Source organism: Pleurodeles waltl, chromosome 2_2, assembly GCF_031143425.1.
Source record: "Pleurodeles waltl isolate 20211129_DDA chromosome 2_2, aPleWal1.hap1.20221129, whole genome shotgun sequence".
Lineage (NCBI taxonomy): Eukaryota > Metazoa > Chordata > Amphibia > Caudata > Salamandridae > Pleurodeles > Pleurodeles waltl.
The window spans coordinates 851209494-851230897 of record NC_090439.1 but is presented as its reverse complement, the minus strand read 5'-3'; the positions used below and the strand labels follow the sequence as shown (position 1 = coordinate 851230897).

Below are 21404 nucleotides of genomic sequence, written 5' to 3'. Positions count from 1 at the left end.
ATTGGCTACTAACCCCCCAGACCTAAACACGCCCTTAAATTTAGTATTTAAGGGCTACCCTGAACCCTAGAAAATTAGATTCCTGCAACTACAAGAAGAAGGACTGCCTAGCTGAAAACCCCTGCAGAGGAAGACCAGAAGACGACAACTGCCTTGGCTCCTGAAACTCACCGGCCTGTCTCCTGCCTTCCAAAGATCCTGCTCCAGCGACGCCTTCCAAAGGGACCAGCGACCTCGACATCCTCTGAGGACTGCCCCTGCTTCGAAAAGACAAGAAACTCCCGAGGACAGCGGACCTGCTCCAAGAAAAGCTGCAACTTTGTTTCCAGCAGCTTTAAAGAACCCTGCAAGCTCCCCGCAAGAAGCGTGAGACTTGCAACACTGCACCCGGCGACCCCGACTCGGCTGGTGGCGATCCAACACCTCAGGAGGGACCCCAGGACTACTCTGATACTGTGAGTACCAAAACCTGTCCCCCCTGAGCCCCCACAGCGCCGCCTGCAGAGGGAATCCCGAGGCTTCCCCTGACCGCGACTCTTTGAACCTAAAGTCCCGACGCCTGGGAGAGACCCTGCACCCGCAGCCCCCAGGACCTGAAGGACCGGACTTTCACTGGAGAAGTGACCCCCAGGAGTCCCTCTCCCTTGCCCAAGTGGAGGTTTCCCCGAGGAATCCCCCCCTTGCCTGCTTGCAGCGCTGAAGAGATCCCGAGATCTCTCATAGACTAACATTGAAAACCCGACGCTTGTTTCTACACTGCACCCGGCCGCCCCCGCGCCGCTGAGGGTGAAATTTCTGTGTGGGCTTGTGTCCCCCCCGGTGCCCTACAAAACCCCCCTGGTCTGCCCTCCGAAGACGCGGGTACTTACCTACAAGCAGACCGGAACCGGGGCACCCCCTTCTCTCCATTCTAGCCTGTGTGTTTTGGGCACCACGTTGAACTCTGCACCTGACTGGCCCTGAGCTGCTGGTGTGGTGACTTTGGGGTTGCTCTGAACCCCCAACGGTGGGCTACCTTGGACCAAGAACTAAGCCCTGCAAGTGTCTTACTTACCTGGTTAACCTAACAAACACTTACCTCCCCTAGGAACTGTGAAAATTGCACTAAGTGTCCACTTTTAAAACAGCTATTTGTGAATAACTTGAAAAGTATACATGCAAGTTTGATGATTTGAAGTTCCTAAAGTACTTACCTGCAATACCTTTCGAATGAGATATTACATGTAGAATTTGAACCTGTGGTTCTTAAAATAAACTAAGAAAATATATTTTTCTATATAAAAACCTATTGGCTGGATTTGTCTCTGAGTGTGTGTACCTCATTTATTGTCTATGTGTATGTACAACAAATGCTTAACACTACTCCTTGGATAAGCCTATTGCTCGACCACACTACCACAAAATAGAGCATTAGTATTATCTCTTTTTACCACTATTTTACCTCTAAGGGGAACCCTTGGACTCTGTGCATGCTATTCCTTACTTTGAAATAGCACATACAGAGCCAACTTCCTACACCGGACAACACCGTCTAATTGCACTTCTTGATGTAGAAGCAAAAGCCTACTCTCCAGTTAAAGTTATGGGTTCACCAGCAAGAAATCTTACTATTCTTTCAATCAGGCTTTCGGGCAGAAGGGTCTACCATGGATAACATCCTTGCAGTATCTTTCCTAATGCAACAAGTGGTACAGAACAACAGCATGTCACTTTTTTGCTGCTTCATCGATTATAGTGCGGCATTCAACGGGGTAGAAAGGCCAAACCTATGGCGCAAGCTTGATGCATGGGGTAAACATATCTACATTGCTAAGAGCTGTAATTTTGATGTATACTGGTACATGGGTTCAAGTGCAAACGGGCCAGTGTACAGTTACCCAGAAAATCCAAACAAATTGCAGCGTAAAGCGGGGATGTGTCTTGGTTCCTTTGCTCTTAAACCTGTATACAGCTGACTTGGGAAAAGCTTTGCAGTCCAGCGGCCTGGTCCCACCTAAATTAGGAAACCTCAAAATAAAAATAATTCAGTATGTGGTATGATATAGTGATTATGGACTGCATGGAAGCTGGTCTGAAACAAGCACTGAATGTCCTGAACACCTTTAATTTGTTGAACCATCTGCAGGTAAATCAGGATTAAACAAAGATCCTAATATTTGGAAGGTACAGGAACAAAAGGATTGCCTTTTGGTTGCTGGGTAGCAAAACAATCAGCACCACTAGAAAGTATAATTGCCTGGGCATGTGGTTCAGTGAAAATACCTCTCCAGCCACACAGATAAATGCTTTTAAAGAAAAAGGGAGCTGCTACCAATTACAGGATCGGCCAACTTTATCGGCACTATGTAGCGCCTCGACGGTGCCTATACTAAGGGTAATGAAGATGACTCTCCAACCAGCATTACAGTACGGCCATCATGCCTATCCAGGGGGCCTGGAATCAACAATGGAATAAATCTACTGAAGAGCATGCAGAATTTTTATTCAACAGCCGTAACAAGCATGTTGGTCCAGGTTAAGGTTGGAACTGGGACTGTAGATTCAATCATTAGATTGTCAAGCCTGCTTGTTAAAATAGTATATCAGAACCAGGAGGGCACAGTCTAACTCATTAAAAGCTCACCTTAAATTTATCCTTGAAACACCAGGAAACCCTTGGCATACCCACGTAAGAGAAGCAATAACATCCCTTAAGATAATGAAATCTGGCTTCAAACAGGGGATGCCCCATTCAACATCTGGAGGAAAGCCATTAACCAGCAATTAAGAGCCCTCAACGGAGCAAGATTTATCATCCGTAGACATTTCTTCACTTGTCCGGCTTCCTAGGAAGATCACAACTGTACTTTCTGGAAGCAATGTCGCAGGAAGTCTGGATTTGCAGACTGTCAGAATGCAGAGGCTGCAACATTTCTGCTAAATCAGTACTGACAAACCAAATTACCTGACTAGGTCACAGTGCCTTACTTGTCCTCCTAACATTACAGTGTGACAAGTAATTGTGGAAGCCCAAAAGACAGGACACTCTAGCCTCCTTTCTCAGGGAACAGTGGAAAACAGGTCAATTATTTTTCTTACATTATCCCAGTCATACATATCCATAACAATAGAAACAAAAGACACAATGAAAGTACACAATACATTTATTGCAACTAACATAGTCTACTATGAAGCAAATTAGATGGGATTACAATACTGGCAATAATGATGATAATCAGAATAACAGTTAGAAAACTGTACTAACCAAACAGTGCCACCATAATGCAAATCTAGTGGCCTGAGCCTGCCCTGTATGTGTATGCAAAGGAAGGCTTATTATTATTTATGATCTCTGGGCGTGGAGAACTCCATATCTCTGTTTGCGTTGTCAAGTGGTCCTCATAGGGAAGTGTAAACCCATTTTACACAGGCTGTATGCCCTGGAGAGCATCTGTTCCTCAGACGTGTCAGCTCTGCTGGAATCCTCCTCTCTAAAAAAATAAAACTTCGGGACCTAATTTATAACAACTAGCTTGAGACAGTGAAAAGCTACTGTTTTATGTCTATAAAAGCCTGAGAGCGATTGCTGGATGAACAGAAAACAACACCTGACACAGGCGGAGAATGTGCAGACAGAAAGTGGTGGCACAGCAAGTGAAATTACAGTGTATTTCAAAACAATGGCACGAAAGAAAAAATGTGCAATCTACAACTATGTTAGGCAAAGACACTGTGATTTCCAGATTGCCAAAAAATTAGGCATAACTATAGTGAGTCCATGCACAGGCCTCATGACACAATAAATGGAGAGATCATTCAGCAAATACTGTACATGAGACTGTTATTACTGACAATAATAAACTTTAATCCTGCCTGGGCCAGAATTGGAGTAAAAAAGGAGTGCAGGCTGTGTTCCTATCGATACGTATCATGGTTACATCTGCTATGCTATTATCCTGTGCTAGCTCAGGAGAGGAGAATATTTATTAGACCTGTCTTCCTGGGCCTTTGGTACGATACTGCCTGGGATGCATCTTCTATCTGTTTTGAGAGTGTTGCCCCTTTGGCTTTGTCCCCCACAAAAAAAATCAATTGATTGTTTGCAAGTGCATGATCTAATAACATCATGTATAAAGTGCATGGAAGCAGTGACTTAACACTGGGTAACATAGAACTTGCACCCTAATCCTGCCTGGGTGCATCTTCTATCTGCTTTGACAGTATTGCCCCTTGGACTTTGGCGAGGTGTGCCAAATTTGTCAGCATACTGAGGCAACACACACCCCTGCCCCCCCCCCCCCCCAAAAGCAATTGATCACTTGCAAGATCTAATAACATCATACATAAAGTGCATAGGACCAGTGACGTAACATTGGGTAACATGGAACTTGCGCCGCCATTGCACCTTTTCTGCTCACAGAGTTATGTCTGCTGACTGTGTCTTTGTAACTGCCCTATAATGCACTGATTGCACACTCCAGTATACAGACTTTGGCCTGTTAGCACTCATTTTTAGTAATAGTTACGCATTACATTAACTTTTGTTTCAAAAGCTCTCTTTGGATTGCACTTAGCACTTTATAAGCATTTTATTATACTTTAATAAGAGCTGATTTTAACTTTGTGAAGGTTTTAATTAACTAAACAATTAAGTATTACTCATAAGTGTCAGCACCACATAAAAGCCCTTCTAAGCTTGCCTTTACATTTCATATAATTTTATTGAAATGTTTTTCTTTTTTCTTCAATTTTCTGTGATTTTTGCAAGCCATGTTGAGGGTTGAGTGTTAGGGAGGGGATTACATACACAGCAGTACCTTTATACATTTGAATAGTTCAAAACAGTGATATGAACAACCTATTTGTAGGCTTCATTGTAGTACTAATTCTAATGTTTCTTTTTATATGTTTTGCCTTTTATTCTTTTGATTTATAAATTCTGTTCTCAGGAAATACAATTGTGTATGTTGGTTTGAAAGTAGAAGCCATGTGATAGAATCCATCTCTATGTGAAATGATGAAGTGATGTATACCAATATATATATTTTAATTCAGGGAAATAAAGGTATGAAGCTATTAACGGTGTCCTTTTTTCTAAATGAAACATCCAGCTGAAGCAGTGAAAGAAGAGCCTTATAGTGGAAGCCCACCAAGACCACAACCCAGAGGACCGAGAACTCCTCCAGGACCACCCCCGCCTGACGATGATGAAGAGGAGCCTATGCCAGTTGAGGGTGAGACATGAGAGGCTTTACATTGTAACTGTTTCGTTAGCCTTCGCGTTGGAGCTCTGTCATCTTCCTGGTTGCTGCAGGCAATGTCATGTAGCACCACAAATTAAAAGAAGGCAGTGAATGAATTCTGTTATTACTGAATAAGAAATAGTTTAAGCACAAGGTAAACATTTTTTTTATGAAGCTGCTTTAGTTAAATGTTCATTCTTAATCCACCTTTCCACAGCATGCATTCAATATGTTACCTGTGGGCTTATGCTATAATTATTACATCAAAGGTAAAACAATGCAGTAACCCGAACTCTAACCCTAAAACATGAAAGTCAATCAAGAATCGCCAGATCTGTAACTTTAACCTTAAATATAAACCTAAGAATAGTCTTTCCTCCAACTCAAACTCTAAATCTAAGCATGGACCTGGCCCTTATGCAAACCCCAACTCCTAGCCTAATTGCCATTTTTTTTATTTTCAGCTTTCATTTTTCATTTTTTTATATTTTTTTATTTTAATGCAGTGGCCCTTTGCATTTTCCCATAAAGTAGTTTGTTTTTTTTCTACTCATTTCGTACTTACCATGGTTCCTCATTTACAAGCATTGATGTTTCTCTGTCACAATGTTTTCTCTGATATTTTTAAACAGTATGTCTGGGCAAAAGCGTGTCGGGAAATTTGAAATTAGCACATTTTCAAAAATGGTTTTAAGTATATGTCCGAGATCTGCAACATTTGTCTGTCGTTTCTTATATGCAAATTGAAAGCACTTCACTCACCACTAAAATGCATTTGGTTGCGTCAGCATGACAATTACATTTTAAGAATGAGCATTGGCTAGGCCAATGAATATCACCTTGCTGATGTGCAGAATGGGAATGATGTGCAGCATAGGCAAAAAAGGAGATTAAACAAAGGGCTCTGATGTGGCCACATTATTCTGTAGTGCATTCATCACCAGCCATGAGTGTGCCCATGGAACGCAGGTGCCATTTTCTTCCTCTTTTTTTTATTTTTTTTATTTACGAAATCAAAATGACAGACATCATCTAGATTGGTAAATAAAATTTACATTTTATTTGGGTAAACACTTCCTGGGCAGCGGAGTGGTTTAGCAACATATAGCAGGTGCTGTGCCCTCACAAAAAAAAAAAAAAAAAAAAAAAATATATATATATATATATATATATATATACACATGACTGCAAATGGAGATAGGGAGCAAAAGAGGAGTGGGTGGATAGGGAGGGGACAGTGTGAAGTGGGTTGGGCTGGTGAGGAAGGAACTTAAGCGCTAAAGTGGTTTTTGGAATGTGGCCTGGCAGCAAATGGCAGCTGCAATGCCCTTCAAATAAAGTCAAGGTAAAACCTTTATTTTGAGTACTGCCAGGGGTGCAGGCCTAATAAAGGAGTGGGTGTGAAGTGGTGGGCAGTTCAAGGGCAAGCAACAGGGAGATGAATATTTGAGAGGGCTTACACAGCAAACGAAAGGGGCCATGAAAGCATCTTCCATTTCATGGAGTGCTTAATGAAAACAAAGTAGTTCAGTCATTGTGAACAGTGAAAGGATATGTCAGCCAATCATAAGGATGGCAAAGAGGCTTTTCTCCAGTGAGAAGGATAGACAAAAGAAGTGGATAGCATGGCATTGAATAAAAAAAAAAAAGCAAGCAAATGAGTGACATGGAAGCCAACCAATGACAAGCAGAGGGTGTGCTGTAAGCCCACTGTCTCTATGTGACACCTAAAATGGAAACATAATGGATGATTTGTAAGGACTTCCCATGTGTGAATTTTTGACACTGCCCAATAAGGATTCTCGGAGCTTCTCTGTCCTATAATGGATCGCAGGCTCAGACTAGCACTCCTTTTTGAGGACCTGGAAATAAACAATGTACGAATACCAAAATCGTACTTTGTTTCTGATTTACAATGGAGGAAAGAATGGGATTTATCTATATGTAGAAAACTGACAATCCAAAGGGTACCTTCAGAGGTGAGGCGAGCCAGTAGGTCAGTGAGGCCAATGGAATACAATTTTCCAGGCACTTTGTGTGTGGAGGTTGTCAATAGGAGCCCAATTTCTTGCTGCATTGTTCATATTCTTAGAGCTTTTTTGGAGTGTTAATTTCCTTGAAATGAACTTCATAAATGGCTGTATTGAATTAATTTGCCATATCAAAAATTACAGAAAATGTTGCCCCGTATACATGTTTTGTCCTTGCAAAAAACATTTCCAAAAATTGAAGTCTGAGTGTTTAATGTGTTGTGGCATCAAACACAAAGAACAGAGATGTTCTTGTTTTTATGAATTCAAAGAAAACACACAGCCTGGAAAACTAGGATTACAAGTAAGTAATTATTGTTCTTTCTACACTCTTCTCTACATTTGCTCACCAGTCATGTTGAGAGTGTTCAAGCTATACTGTCAAAAACAATGTTTTACTATATCAAGTTCAAATAATTGCTCTTCAGTTAGCAAGTAATACGCTAGGTAATTTGAAGAAGCATGACTCTGTGTTTCAGAAGTTGGATATTGCTATTTTTGTAACTTTTTACGCTTTAGGACACAGATTCTTTCAGTGAATCCTTTGGGGATATACAAACTCCCTTTGGCTTGAGGGTGTAGAATTTGATGTTCTCCAGAACCGTATCTTTCACATGTATGAATAATTTCCTGTTGTCAGTCTGGGATTCACTGGTAACTCTATAAAGCGGTAAACAGTGTTAAAATGTCCATCTGCCTTTGTTAGTGCACCCACCTCATCTGAAATAATCCGAACGTAAACAATGATGCAGAAGTGGTAAGTTCTATTGCTTCACCTAGAGGCCACCATAGCTCATATTTCCTCCTCATGTTGTAAGGTAGGGAGTGCCTGAAAAGAACTCTGCTCTAACCTGTGTTTGACCTTAGTTTGATTACTTTTTGAGCCTTGGCTTGGTCATCTCTGAACTTCAGCTAGCCCCATCTTCAACTTTCATTAGACTGTGAATGGTTTTTCAGGGATTTATGGAATTTTTACCTCAGTCCTGTCCATGGGGCCTGGCATGGTCACTAACTGCTATTATGAGTGACAAAGGCAAAAAGATCTGCTTTCAACTCCGGCATGGACTGCGGTCAGTGGTAAATTTATAGTGTTGATTCTCATAAGTGTTGCCTGTACCCAATCATAAACCGTCTTGCTGTGACATCTATGCGAGTCCGTTGGAATTCACTTAAGGACTGGAAAGAAGATTGGCACTTTACTTCCTGTAAAGGGACAGCTCCCTAACCCCCCTTTTAGAGAGGATGCCCACCCCATGTACAGTGCCCCACCAAGCACTTCTATGAAGGTGACAAAAAAGAAGAATGTGGAGCATTCCCAACTGGCGTTTCCTTCAAAGGTGTCCATGGGTTCCTCTTTTAACCATCAGAAAAAGTATTTTCCTGCACAAAATGCTAAAAAAAAGAGCAAAGAACAGCCTGCACAAATATTGTGCAAAAATCTAGTGCTTCTGACATCCAGTTAGACAAGCCAGCCAAGCTCTTCAATATCAAAGATATACCTTTGTTGAGATGAGACCTGTCACCGACAACCAATCCATTGAAGGGCACCTCACCAGTCTTAAGACTAGGCAAGTGCCATGACGTCAACGAGCAAGAAGACCCCATTGATGGCAAGGCCCTCGATGATGACAACTTTGAATTCGACATGTATCTACCATTGACGGTGGTGCCCTCCTTGAAGTAGATGACCCTGTGGATCACAGGAATTCCCTTCCTTCGATTAACTTTCTTGCTGCTGGAGATTTCTACACACCGATAGGTGCACATTCTTGACTCCAAACTGGAAGCCGATAATGTCAACCAAGAACTGGCATCTGACCAAGTCCTGCCCAGCTGGACATATTTCATGTTCCTGAATTTGAAGATGAACTCTGAGAAGGGTAAATATCAACAGGAGTATCTGGCTACCAACCTCTGACCTTCGCAGGCCGCATGTTAAGAATATGCTTTTCACTTCAAAGGTTATGGATAACTGTAGGAAGTTGGCTCTGTATGTGCTATTTCAAAGTAAGGAATAGCATGCACAGAGTCCAAGGGTTCCCCTTAGAGGTAAAATAGTGGTAAAAAGAGATAATACTAATGCTCTATTTTGTGGTAGTGTGGTCGAGCAGTAGGCTTATCCAAGGAGTAGTGTTAAGCATTTGTTGTACATACACATAGACAATAAATGAGGTACACACACTCAGAGACAAATCCAGCCAATAGGTTTTGTTATAGAAAAATATATTTTCTTAGTTTATTTTAAGAACCACAGGTTCAAATTTAACATGTAATATCTTGTTTGAAAGGTATTGCAGGTAAGTACATTAGGAACTTTGAATCATTTCAATTGCATGTATACTTTTCAAGTTATTCACAAATAGCTGTTTTAAAAGTGGACATTTAGTGCAATTTTCACAGTTCCTAGGGGAGGTAAGTTTTTGTTAGTTTTACCAGGTAAGTAAGACACTTACAGGGTTCAGTTCTTGGTCCAAGGTAGCCCACCGTTGGGGGTTCAGAGCAACCCCAAAGTCACCACACCAGCAGCTCAGGGCCGGTCAGGTGCAGAGTTCAAAGTGGTGCCCAAAACGCATAGGCTAGAATGGAGAGAAGGGGGTGCCCCGGTTCCGGTCTGCTTGCAGGTAAGTACCCGCGTCTTCGGAGGGCAGACCAGGGGGGTTTTGTAGGGCACCGGGGGGGACACAAGCCCACACAGAAATTTCACCCTCAGCAGCGCGGGGGCGGCCGGGTGCAGTGTAGAAACAAGCGTCGGGTTTGCAATGTTAGTCTATGAGAGATCAAGGGATCTCTTCAGCGCTGCAGGCAGGCAAGGGGGGGCTTCCTCGGGGAAACCTCCACTTGGGCAAGGGAGAGGGACTCCTGGGGGTCACTTCTCCAGTGAAAGTCCGGTCCTTCAGGTCCTGGGGGCTGCGGGTGCAGGGTCTTTTCCAGGCGTCGGGACTTAGGTTTCAGAGAGTCGCGGTCAGGGGAAGCCTCGGGATTCCCTCTGCAGGTGGCGCTGTGGGGGCTCAGGGGGGACAGGTTTTGGTACTCACAGTCGTAGAGTAGTCCGGGGGTCCTCCCTGAGGTGTTGGTTCTCCACCAGCCGAGTCGGGGTCGCCGGGTGCAGTGTTGCAAGTCTCACGCTTCTTGCGGGGAGTTGCAGGGTTCTTTAAAGCTGCTTCTGGAAACAAAGTTGCAGTCTTTTTGGAGCAGGTCCGCTGTCCTCGGGAGTTTCTTGTCTTTTTCGAAGCAGGGCAGTCCTCAGAGGATTCAGAGGTCGCTGGTCCCTTGGAAGGCGTCGCTGGAGCAGAGTTCTTTGGAAGGCAGGAGACAGGCCGGTGAGTTTCTGGAGCCAAGGCAGTTGTCGTCTTCTGGTCTTCCTCTGCAGGGGTTTTCAGCTAGGCAGTCCTTCTTCTTGTAGTTTGCAGGAATCTCCTTTTCTAGGGTTCAGGGTAGCCCTTAAATACTAAATTTAAGGGCGTGTTTAGGTCTGGGGGGTTAGTAGCCAATGGCTACTAGCCCTGAGGGTGGGTACACCCTCTTTGTGCCTCCTCCCAAGGGGAGGGGGTCACAATCCTAACCCTATTGGGGGAATCCTCCATCTGCAAGATGGAGGATTTCTAAAAGTTAGAGTCACCTCAGCTCAGGACACCTTAGGGGCTGTCCTGACTGGCCAGTGACTCCTCCTTGTTGCTTTCTTTGTTCCCTCCAGCCTTGCCGCCAAAAGTGGGGGCCGTGGCCGGAGGGGGCGGGCAACTCCACTAAGCTGGAGTGCCCTGCTGGGCTGTGACAAAGGGGTGAGCCTTTGAGGCTCACCGCCAGGTGTCACAGCTCCTGCCTGGGGGAGGTGTTAGCATCTCCACCCAGTGCAGGCTTTGTTGCTGGCCTCAGAGTGACAAAGGCACTCTCCCCATGGGGCCAGCAACATGTCTCTAGTGTGGCAGGCTGCTGGAACTAGTCAGCCTACACAGACAGTCGGTTAAGTTTCAGGGGGCACCTCTAAGGTGCCCTCTGGGGTGTATTTTGCAATAAAATGTACACTGGCATCAGTGTGCATTTATTGTGCTGAGAAGTTTGATACCAAACTTCCCAGTTTTCAGTGTAGCCATTATGGTGCTGTGGAGTTCGTGTTTGACAGACTCCCAGACCATATACTCTTATGGCTACCCTGCACTTACAATGTCTAAGGTTTTGTTTAGACACTGTAGGGGTACCATGCTCATGCACTGGTACCCTCACCTATGGTATAGTGCACCCTGCCTTAGGGCTGTAAGGCCTGCTAGAGGGGTGTCTTACCTATACTGCATAGGCAGTGAGAGGCTGGCATGGCACCCTGAGGGGAGTGCCATGTCGAATTACTCGTTTTGTCCTCACTAGCACACACAAGCTGGCAAGCAGTGTGTCTGTGCTGAGTGAGAGGTCTCCAGGGTGGCATAAGACATGCTGCAGCCCTTAGAGACCTTCCTTGGCATCAGGGCCCTTGGTACTAGAAGTACCAGTTACAAGGGACTTATCTGGATGCCAGGGTCTGCCAATTGTGGATACAAAAGTACAGGTTAGGGAAAGAACACTGGTGCTGGGGCCTGGTTAGCAGGCCTCAGCACACTTTCAATTGTAAACATAGCATCAGCAAAGGCAAAAAGTCAGGGGGCAACCATGCCAAGGAGGCATTTCCTTACAATAACCCATTATTAGATTTGTAGCATGTTTATCCAACCTCCTCAGGCGGTGAACAGATTGTAACTGACCACATTTAAACCTCCCCCAGAACCTTGACACTCCCTGGAAGGCTGTGACCTCAAAGTGATTGTCACCGCATTCCAGTTGTGATCTATTGCAAACCACAACACATCCCACTCCCTTATAATGCCATATCAGAACACAACATTTAAAAATCAATATCAAAATAGTAAGCTTCTAATGAAACAAATTACATCATGGAAATCATATGTGTACAAAAAGAAAATGAAACATATTATATACATATACATACATTCACTTTATGTTTAACAGTAGAAGGTTCCCTTATTTAAAAATAATTCTTCAATTTCATGACTTAAGTCTGTAATTTGCAACATTCCTCATTACGGAGTCCTTGTGCCAAACAGGTTTATATGTCTCTCTTCTTAACTAAAACTTTATATCATCATTCAAATCCTCCACCCCATGGCTCTCTTTTAGCATGGTTTCTGAACCAACCCCATTTAGTTTTGTTAATCTAGATATACTCCGGACATCCCCTGAGTCTAAAATTGTGACATTCTAAGTCATTTGAAATAGCATTTTCCCCACTTACTTTCTTCCAGGGCTGATTCACATACCCAATCTACAGCTACTTCTTCACACACTTCTACATTCTGGCTGATCAACAGTCTAGAGAGGCAATCTGCCATTGTACTCCCTGCTCCAGGTATATACTCAACTGTAAAATTATAACTGGTCAATCCATCTGACCACCTCCTGATCATAGGGGGTACATTCTCAATTTCCTTTCCTAAGAGTAAGTTGTTGATGATCTTATCTGACCACAAATGGTATTCCCCATTAAAAAAACATAAGGTGGATAATTGTCCAATATACAGCTAAGGTCTCTCATTCAATAACTGAAAAACACTCTTCAGCACCTTTTAACGAGCGGGAAGCAAAACCTATCACCTTCATTTCACCAGTCTCCATTTGGGCTAAAACTGCACCCAAACCCTTCACACAGGTATCGGTCAATAAAATTGTTTTCCTGTGAACATCAGAATGTCCCAATGTTGGCAATTTTCCAATGCTGCATTTAATACTGTTGAAAGACTGATCACATTCTTCAGTCCAGTTGAACAGGGCACACTTCTTTAGCAGCAACCTCAGTGGTTGAGAAACACTAGCAAAACTGTCGATACATTTTGAACAAAATTCTTCCAAACCAAGAAATGAGCATACTTGGTCTTAGTTTTCTGGTTTGGGAGCTTCCATGGTACTGTTTGCCATATCAATTTTTGGATTTATACCTTCACTTGAGATAGTGTGTCCCAGATAAGTTACAGTGGATACTCTGAACTTACACTTTTGCTCCAAAAACAACAATATTTCATCATGTTCACATTGGTTTTGTCCATAGATAACAATATCCTGGAAAAACAAAACTTTGTCCATCCTTTCTAACACTTTCTTCATGACCCTCTGAAAGTTTGCTGCTGCAGAAGCCAGTCAATGTTCCCAGAGGGTTTACAAATGATGTTAATGGCCTAGAATCTGGATGGAGAATGACCTGGTGGTAAGCAGAGGACAAATCCATCACACTGAATAACTTAGCATCTTTGATTAAAGCCATTGTTTTCGGAAATATTTACTAATGGTTGACGATCAACCCAGATGTTTTTTATTTAATCCTCTCAAGTCAACACATATACACATCTCTTTACCCCATCCTTTGGTGCTAGAACTATGGGGGCCAAACCACTCTGAGCACCCAATTTCTTCAATTACTCCTCTTTCTTTTAACTTTTTTAATTCTTGTTCGAGTTGTACTAATGTCACACAAGGAACTTTCCTAATTTTAGACACACATGGTATTGCACCATTCTTGAGAACAATTCTATATTTAAAATTCTTTCGTAACCCTAAATCATCTCCAAACACTTTAGGGAACCTAGAAACTATCTTATCTGAGAATCCGTCATTCTCTATTATTAACAGTTTCTGTTTAAAATTTGGATTTGATATTATCCATATGTCCCTTTGATGTCTAACCGAAAAGGTTATCACCCTTTTTCGCTACATACACTTTGACAGTGGTTTCCCGCTTATCAAATTGAATTCTCATCACTGAATAACCCAAAGTATATTTTTTCTTGCCTCCGTACTCAACAGGATTTATATCTGGTGGTAGTAATTCAATTTCTCCATTCTCAAGTACTGAGTTCCAGTTCTTGCCACCTATCATTGCGGTTTGTGATCCCGAATCAGCAAGTACAACAACTTTTTTTTTTTTCCTTCCACCACAGTTTCACATGCCGGCATTTCTATTGGATCTGCATCCACACAGCCAGCAACCCTTATACTGAAAATAATTTTTTCTTCAAATATTTTTTGTTCTTCAATACAACTCACTGCCTGTTGTTTATTCCATCTACACACATCTGGCATAGTGCTCTTTCTTACCACATCTCTTGCAGACTGCTAACCTTGCGAAACATCCAGGACTATTGAAAAGATGTCCTTTGCGCCCACATCTGAAACATCTCACACCTCCACTTTTTGTTTGTTAGAGTATCATTTTGAGAACATTTCTTCTCAAACTTTCTATCTCCATCCTTGCTCTTCATTCTCTCATGTTTTCCTTCTCTACATTTCTACCAACTCCTCTTAAGTCATTCACTGACTCATCCACAAGCTTGTTGCCTTTTTCTTTTTCATCACGCATTTTATGCTCCCACATACTAGTATTCTCCTTGCCTTCAACAATAACTATCATCTTTCAAAATGAGATCTTTTGCTAATAATTTTTCTTGTACTTTCACTTGTCAGAGATCAGATTGTCAGGTGCAAGAACAATGTAAATCAGCCAGTTGTTCAAATTTGCATGTATGAGCTAACGTTTTCAAGGCTGCATCATATGTGCCGATTTTTTCCTGTTTCCCCTGCACTCTCATGAAAAATTTGTGCCTTTCTAGTGCCCCATTAATCTGTGCACCAAAATGGTTCTTCAACATCATTACAGACATGTCAAAAACATTATCTGGTTCATCCTCCCCATGACCAATGATGATTTCCTCCAAACTCTTATACACATTTCTTCCTTTTATTCCTAAATTATGTAATAATACAGCTTGTTTACAAACAGATGAACATTTTTCTTCTGCATTCACAAGTATGTATGAATCAAGATGCCTCCATCTTTTCCTTGGCAGAATAGGATCGCCCTTATCTGAAAGGAAATGAGGAGATTCAGACATATTAGCACCTGCCAAAATGTCTGAATGTTTGAATTGTTAGTAACACTAGAAGTACTTTGGGCTACAACCTACTTCTCAGTTGTTCAAAAGGACTACAGAATATATATATATATATATATATATATATATATATATATATATATATGTTCGATGGCATGTGTAGCTGCAGATACACATGCTTTGCACATCCCGCCATCTAGTGTTGGGCTCGGAGTGTTACAAGTTGTTTTTCTTCGAAGAAGTCTTTTCGAGTCACGAGATCGAGGGACTCCTCCCCTTTCGGCTCCATTGCGCATGGGCGTCGACTCCATCTTAGATTGTTTTCTTTCCTCCATCGGGTTCGGACATGTTCCTCTACGCTCCTTGTTTCGGTTCGGAAAATTAGATATCGGGAAAATTTGACGGTATTGTTTGCGTTCGGTATCGGGTTAGTTACAACAGATCGACACCGAAATTTGAAGAGCTCCGGCGGCCCTTCGGGGTTTTCGATTTCCCAGCGGGGCCTGGTCGGCCCGACCGCATGCGTCTTCAAAGCTAATGGAACGGACCCCATTCCGCTTCTGCCCAGAATGTCACAATAAGTATCCTTATACAGATCAGCATTTGGTCTGTAATTTGTGTTTGTCGCCAGAACACAAAGAGGATACCTGTGAGGCCTGTCAGGCATTTTGGTCCAGAAAGACCTTAAGGGACCGAAGAGCAAGAAGACTACAGATGGCGTCGTTGCCGACAGGACAAAAACACATGGAGGAAGAAGAGGAAGCCTTCTCCATCGAGGATTCAGACTCGGAAAAGGTCGATCCTGAACAGACGCCGAAAACCGTGAGTAAGACGTCGATGCACAAGACTCACGTAAAGACCAGTAAAGCCCAGGGGATGCCACCGCCAACAGGCCATGGCTTAACCCGAAAAATAGGTGACCGGGCATCGGCACCGAAAAAGGGCATGCATGTGTCGAAGTCATCCGACTCCGGTCGAGATACCGGCACAGAGCACACTCGACCCCGAGACACCGGGTCAGAGCAGACTCGACCCCTGACACACCGGAGTCAGAGCAATCTCGGCACCGAGAGAACGGCACCGAACCAAGTCGGCACAGAGAAATCAGTACGCCGAAAAGCAAAAAAGTGTAGTCGGAAACGAAAAAGGCAGCCGAAAAGGTTTCGATACCGAAACATTCCGGCCTCGGAACCGAAATCAAGTTCCTACACAGAGGAACAAGGCCTGTCCTCACAAATGCAAACACATAGATTTGGACAGGAACTGGAGACCATGGAGCCAGACTACACCCAAAGAAGGCTCCACATCCAAAAAGATACAGGGAAAATAAGTACTCTTCCCTCCAATTCGAATGAAACGTAAACTTACCTTCCAAGAGAAAGACAAGCAGCCACAGGCGAAGGTGGATAAACAAGTAACCCCGCCACCATCTCCACAACGCTCTTCACAACCATCACTGGTAGCCTCTCCACCAATGATGCAATCCCCAACTCATACAGGGATGAGTCAGGACGATCCAGACGCGTGGGATCTTTATGATGCGCCAGTGTCAGATAACAGTCCCGAGTGTTATCCAGCTAGACCGTCACCACCAGAGGATAGTACAGCCTACGCACAGGTGGTGTCAAGGGCAGCGGCGTTTCATAGTGTCAGCCTGCATGCTCAGCCAATTGAAGATGACTTTCTATTTAATACATTGTCGTCCACACACAGCCAGTACCAGAGCCTCCCCATGCTACCTGGAATGCTAAAACACTCCAAACGAATGTTTGAAGAGCCTGTGAAAGGAAGGGCCATTACTCCAAGGGTGGAGAAGAAATATAAACCGCCACCAACAGACCCCGTGTACATCACACAACAGTTGACACCAGACTCAGTGGTAGTAGGGGCAGCTCGCAAGAGGGCGAACTCACACACTTCAGGAGATGCACCACCTCCAGACAAAGAGAGTCGTAAGTTCGACGCGGCAGGGAAAAGAGTGGCGGCACAGGCAGCAAACCAGTGGCGTATTGCCAACTCACAGGCTTTGTTGGCCAGATATGATAGGGCTCATTGGGACGAAATGCAACACTTTATAGAACATTTGCCCAAGGAGTTCCAAAAAAGAGCACAGCATGTAGTGGAAGAAGGACAGAGTATCTCAAACAATCAGATACGGTCAGCAATGGATGCGGCAGACATAGCTGCTAGGACTGTTAACACAGCAGTGACAATACGGAGACATGCATGGCTGCGTACATCAGGATTCAAGCCGGAAATACAACAAGCCGTGCTGAATATGCCATTTAACGGACAGCAGTTGTTTGGGCTGGAGGTGGACACTTCGATCGAAAAACTTAAAAAGGACACTGATACGGCCAAAGCCATGGGTGCCCTCTACTCCCCACAGAACAGAGGCACTTTTCGGAAAACACAGTTTTGAGGGGGGTTTCGAGGACAAAGCACGGAACCCACAACTTCACAAACAAGGCCCACTTATCAGAGCCAGTATCAGCTGGGAAGTTTTCTGGGACAATACAGAGGGGGGCAGTTCCCAAAAAGTAGAGGGAAATTCCAAACTTCCAAAACTCCACAAAACAAGCAGTGACTTCAACGTCACAAATCCCCAACACATAACACCAGTGGGGGGGGAGATTAACCAAGTTCTACAAACAATCGAAGAATTAACAACAGACACTTGGGTCTTAGCAATTATCCAGCATGGTTATTGCATAGAATTTCTAAAATTCCCTCCAAATGTCCCACCGAAAACACACAATATGTCAAAACAACACATGGATCTTCTACAACTGGAGGTCCAAGCGTTGTTACAAAAAGATGCAATAGAACTCGTACCAATTCATCAGAGAGGAACAGGAGTTTACTCACTGTACTTTCTCATACCCAAAAAAGACAAAACTCTAAGACCTATATTAGATCTCAGAAAATTAAATATCTACATCAAATCAGATCACTTTCACATGGTGACACTGCAGGACGTAATCCCATTGCTCAAACAACAAGACTACATGACAACACTAGACCTAAAGGATGCATACTTCCATATACCAATACATCCTTCACACAGAAAGTACTTAAGGTTTGTATTCCAAGGGGTACATTACCAATTCAAATTGTTGCCATTCGGGATAACAACTGCGCCAAGAGTTTTTACCAAATGCCTGGCAGTAGTGGTTGCTCATATCAGAAGGCAGCAAATACATGTGTTCCCATACCTAGACGATTGGTTAATCAAAACCAACACGCAAAAACGGTGTTCACAACACACAAAGTATGTCATAGAAACCCTCCACAACTAGGTTTCTCACTCAACTACAACAAGTCACACCTTCAACCGTGTCAAACAGCAATACTTAGGGGCGACAGTCAACACAACAAAAGGGATTGCCACTCCAAGTCCACAAAGGGTACAAGCATTTCACAATGTAATACAGGCCATGTACCCAAAACAAAAGATACAAGTGAAAATGGCGATGAAACTACTAGACATGATGTCCTCATGCATAGCCATTGTCCCAAACGCAAGATTACACATGCGGCCCTTACAACAGTGCCTAGCATCACAATGGTCACAGGCACAGGGTCAACTTCAAGATCTAGTGTTGATAGACCGCCAAACATACACCTCGCTTCAATGGTGGAGCAATATAAATTTAAACCAAGGGCGGCCTTTCCAAGACCCAGTGCCTCAATATGTAATAACGACAGATGCCTCCATGATAGGGTGGGGAGCACACCTCAATCAACACAGCATCCAAGGACAATGGGACACTCAGCAGAGACAGTTTCACATAAATCACTTAGAACTACTGGCAGTATTTCTAGCGTTGAAAGCATTTCAACCTATTATGAGCCACAAACACATTCTTGTCAGAACAGACAACATGACAACGATGTATTATCTGAACAAACAGGGAGGAACACACGCGACACAGTTGTGTCTCCTGGCACAGAAAATATGGCATTGGGCGATTCACAACCACATTTACCTAATAGCGCAGTTTATTCCAGGGATTCAGAATCAGTTAGCAGACAATCTCTCTCGGGATCACCAACAGATCCACGAATGGGAGATTCACCCCCAAATACTAAACACTTACTTCCAAAGATGGGGAACACCACAAATAGACCTATTTGCAACAAAAGAAAACACAAAATGCCAAAACTTCGCATCCAGATACCCACAGGATCAGTCTCAAGGCAATGCGTTATGGATGAGTTGGTCAGGGATATTTGCATACGCTTTTCCCCCTCTCCCACTCCTTCCATATCTGGTAAACAAATTGAGTCAAAACAAACTCAAAATCATACTAATAGCACCAACTTGGGCAAAGCAACCTTGGTACACAACACTACTAGACCTATCAGTAGTACCTCATGTCAAACTACCAAACAGGCCAGATCTGTTAACTCAACACAAACAACAGATCAGACACCCAAATCCAGCATTGCTGAATCAAGCAATTTGGCTCCTGAAGTTTTAGAATTCGGACATCTAGACCTCACACAAGAATGTATGGAGGTCATAAGACAAGCTAGGAAACCAACCACAAGGCATTGCTATGCAAATAAGTGGAAAAGATGTGTGTATTATTGCCATAATAAACAAATACAACCCTTACACGCATCTGCTAAAGACATCGTCAGCTACCTACTGCACTTACAAAAGTCAAAGCTAGCTTTTTCTTCCATTAAAATACATCTCACCGCAATTTCAGCTTATCTGCAAATTACGCACTCAACATCACTTTTTAGGATCCCAGTCATAAAGGCTTTTATGGAGGGTCTGAAAAGAATTATCCCACCAAGGACACCACCAGTTCCTTCGTGGAACCTTTACATTGTCTTAACACGGCTCATGGGTCCACCGTTTGAACCCATGCACTCATGTGAGATACAACACTTAACATGGAAAGTAGCATTTCTAATTGCCATCATGTAGGAAGTTGGCTCTGTATGCACTATTTCAAAGTAAGGAATAGTATGCACAGAGTCCAAGGGTTTCCCTTAGAGGTAAGATAGTGACAAAAAGAGATAATACCAATGCTCTATTTTGTGGTAGTGTGGTCGAGCAGTAGGCTTATCAAAGGAGTAGTGTTAAGCATTTGTTGTACATACACACAGGCAATAAATGAGGAACACACACTCAGAGACAATTCCAGCCAATAGGTTTTTGTATAGAAAAATATATTTTCTTAGTTTATTTTAAGAACCACAGGTTCAAATTCTACATGTAATATCTCATTTGAAAGGTATTGCAGGTAAGTACTTTAGGAACTTTGAATAATTACAGTAGCATATATACTTTTCACATAAAACACAAATAGCTGTTTTAAAAGTGGACACAGTGCAATTTTCACAGTTCCTGGGGGAGGTAAAGTATTGTTAGTTTTTGCAGGTAAGTAACCTACCTACAGGGTTCAGTTTTGGGTCCAAGGTAGCCCACTGTTGGGGGTTCAGAGCAACCCCAAAGTTACCACACCAGCAGCTCAGTGCCGGTCAGGTGCAGAGGTCAAAGAGGTGCCCAAAACACATAGGCTTCAATGGAGAGAAGGGGGTGCCCCGGTTCCAGTCTGCCAGCAGGTAAGTACCCGCGTCTTCGGAGGGCAGACCAGGGGGGTTTTGTAGGGCACCGGGGGACACACAAGTCCACACAAAAAGTACACCCTCAGCAGCGCGGGGGCGGCCGGGTGCAGTGTGCAAACAAGCATCGGGTTTCCAATGGGAGTCAATGGGAGACCAAGGGGTCTCTTCAGCGGTGCAGGCAGGCAAGGGGGGGGGGCTCCTCGGGGTAGCCACCACCTGGGCAAGGGAGAGGGCCTCCTGGGGGTCACTCCTGCACAGGAGTTCCGTTCCTTTAGGTGCTGGGGTCTGCGGGTGCAGGGTCTTTTCCAGCCGTCGGGAAATGGATTTCAGGCAGTCGCGGTCAGGGGGAGCCTCGGGATTCCCTCTGCAGGCGTTGCTGTGGGAGCTCAGGGGGGACAACTTTGGTTACTCACGGTCTCGAAGTCGCCGGAGGGTCCTCCCTGAGGTGTTGGTTCTCCACCAGTCGAGTCGGGTTCAAAGGGTGCAGTGTTGCAAGTCTCACGCTTCTTGCGGGGATTTGCAGGGGTCTTTAAATCTGCTCCTCTGTAACAAAGTTGCAGTCTTTTTGGAGCAGTGCCGCTGTCCTCAGGAGTTTCTTGTCTTTCTTGAAGCAGGGCAGTCCTCTGAGGATTCAGAGGTCG

The 21404-nt window shown here is 43.7% G+C and overlaps 1 protein-coding gene across 2 annotated transcripts in view; it reads left to right on the top strand.

Annotated features, from left to right (window-relative positions):
- The window catches only part of VIRMA (vir like m6A methyltransferase associated), a 627318-nt gene that overhangs the window by 110460 nt on the left and 495454 nt on the right, over positions 1–21404 (top strand). For both annotated transcript variants that reach the window (XM_069220484.1, XM_069220485.1), the window contains exon 7: positions 5091–5213. In XM_069220484.1, the coding sequence (XP_069076585.1) occupies positions 5091–5213 (123 nt within the window). The remainder of the gene's footprint in view (positions 1–5090; positions 5214–21404) is intronic.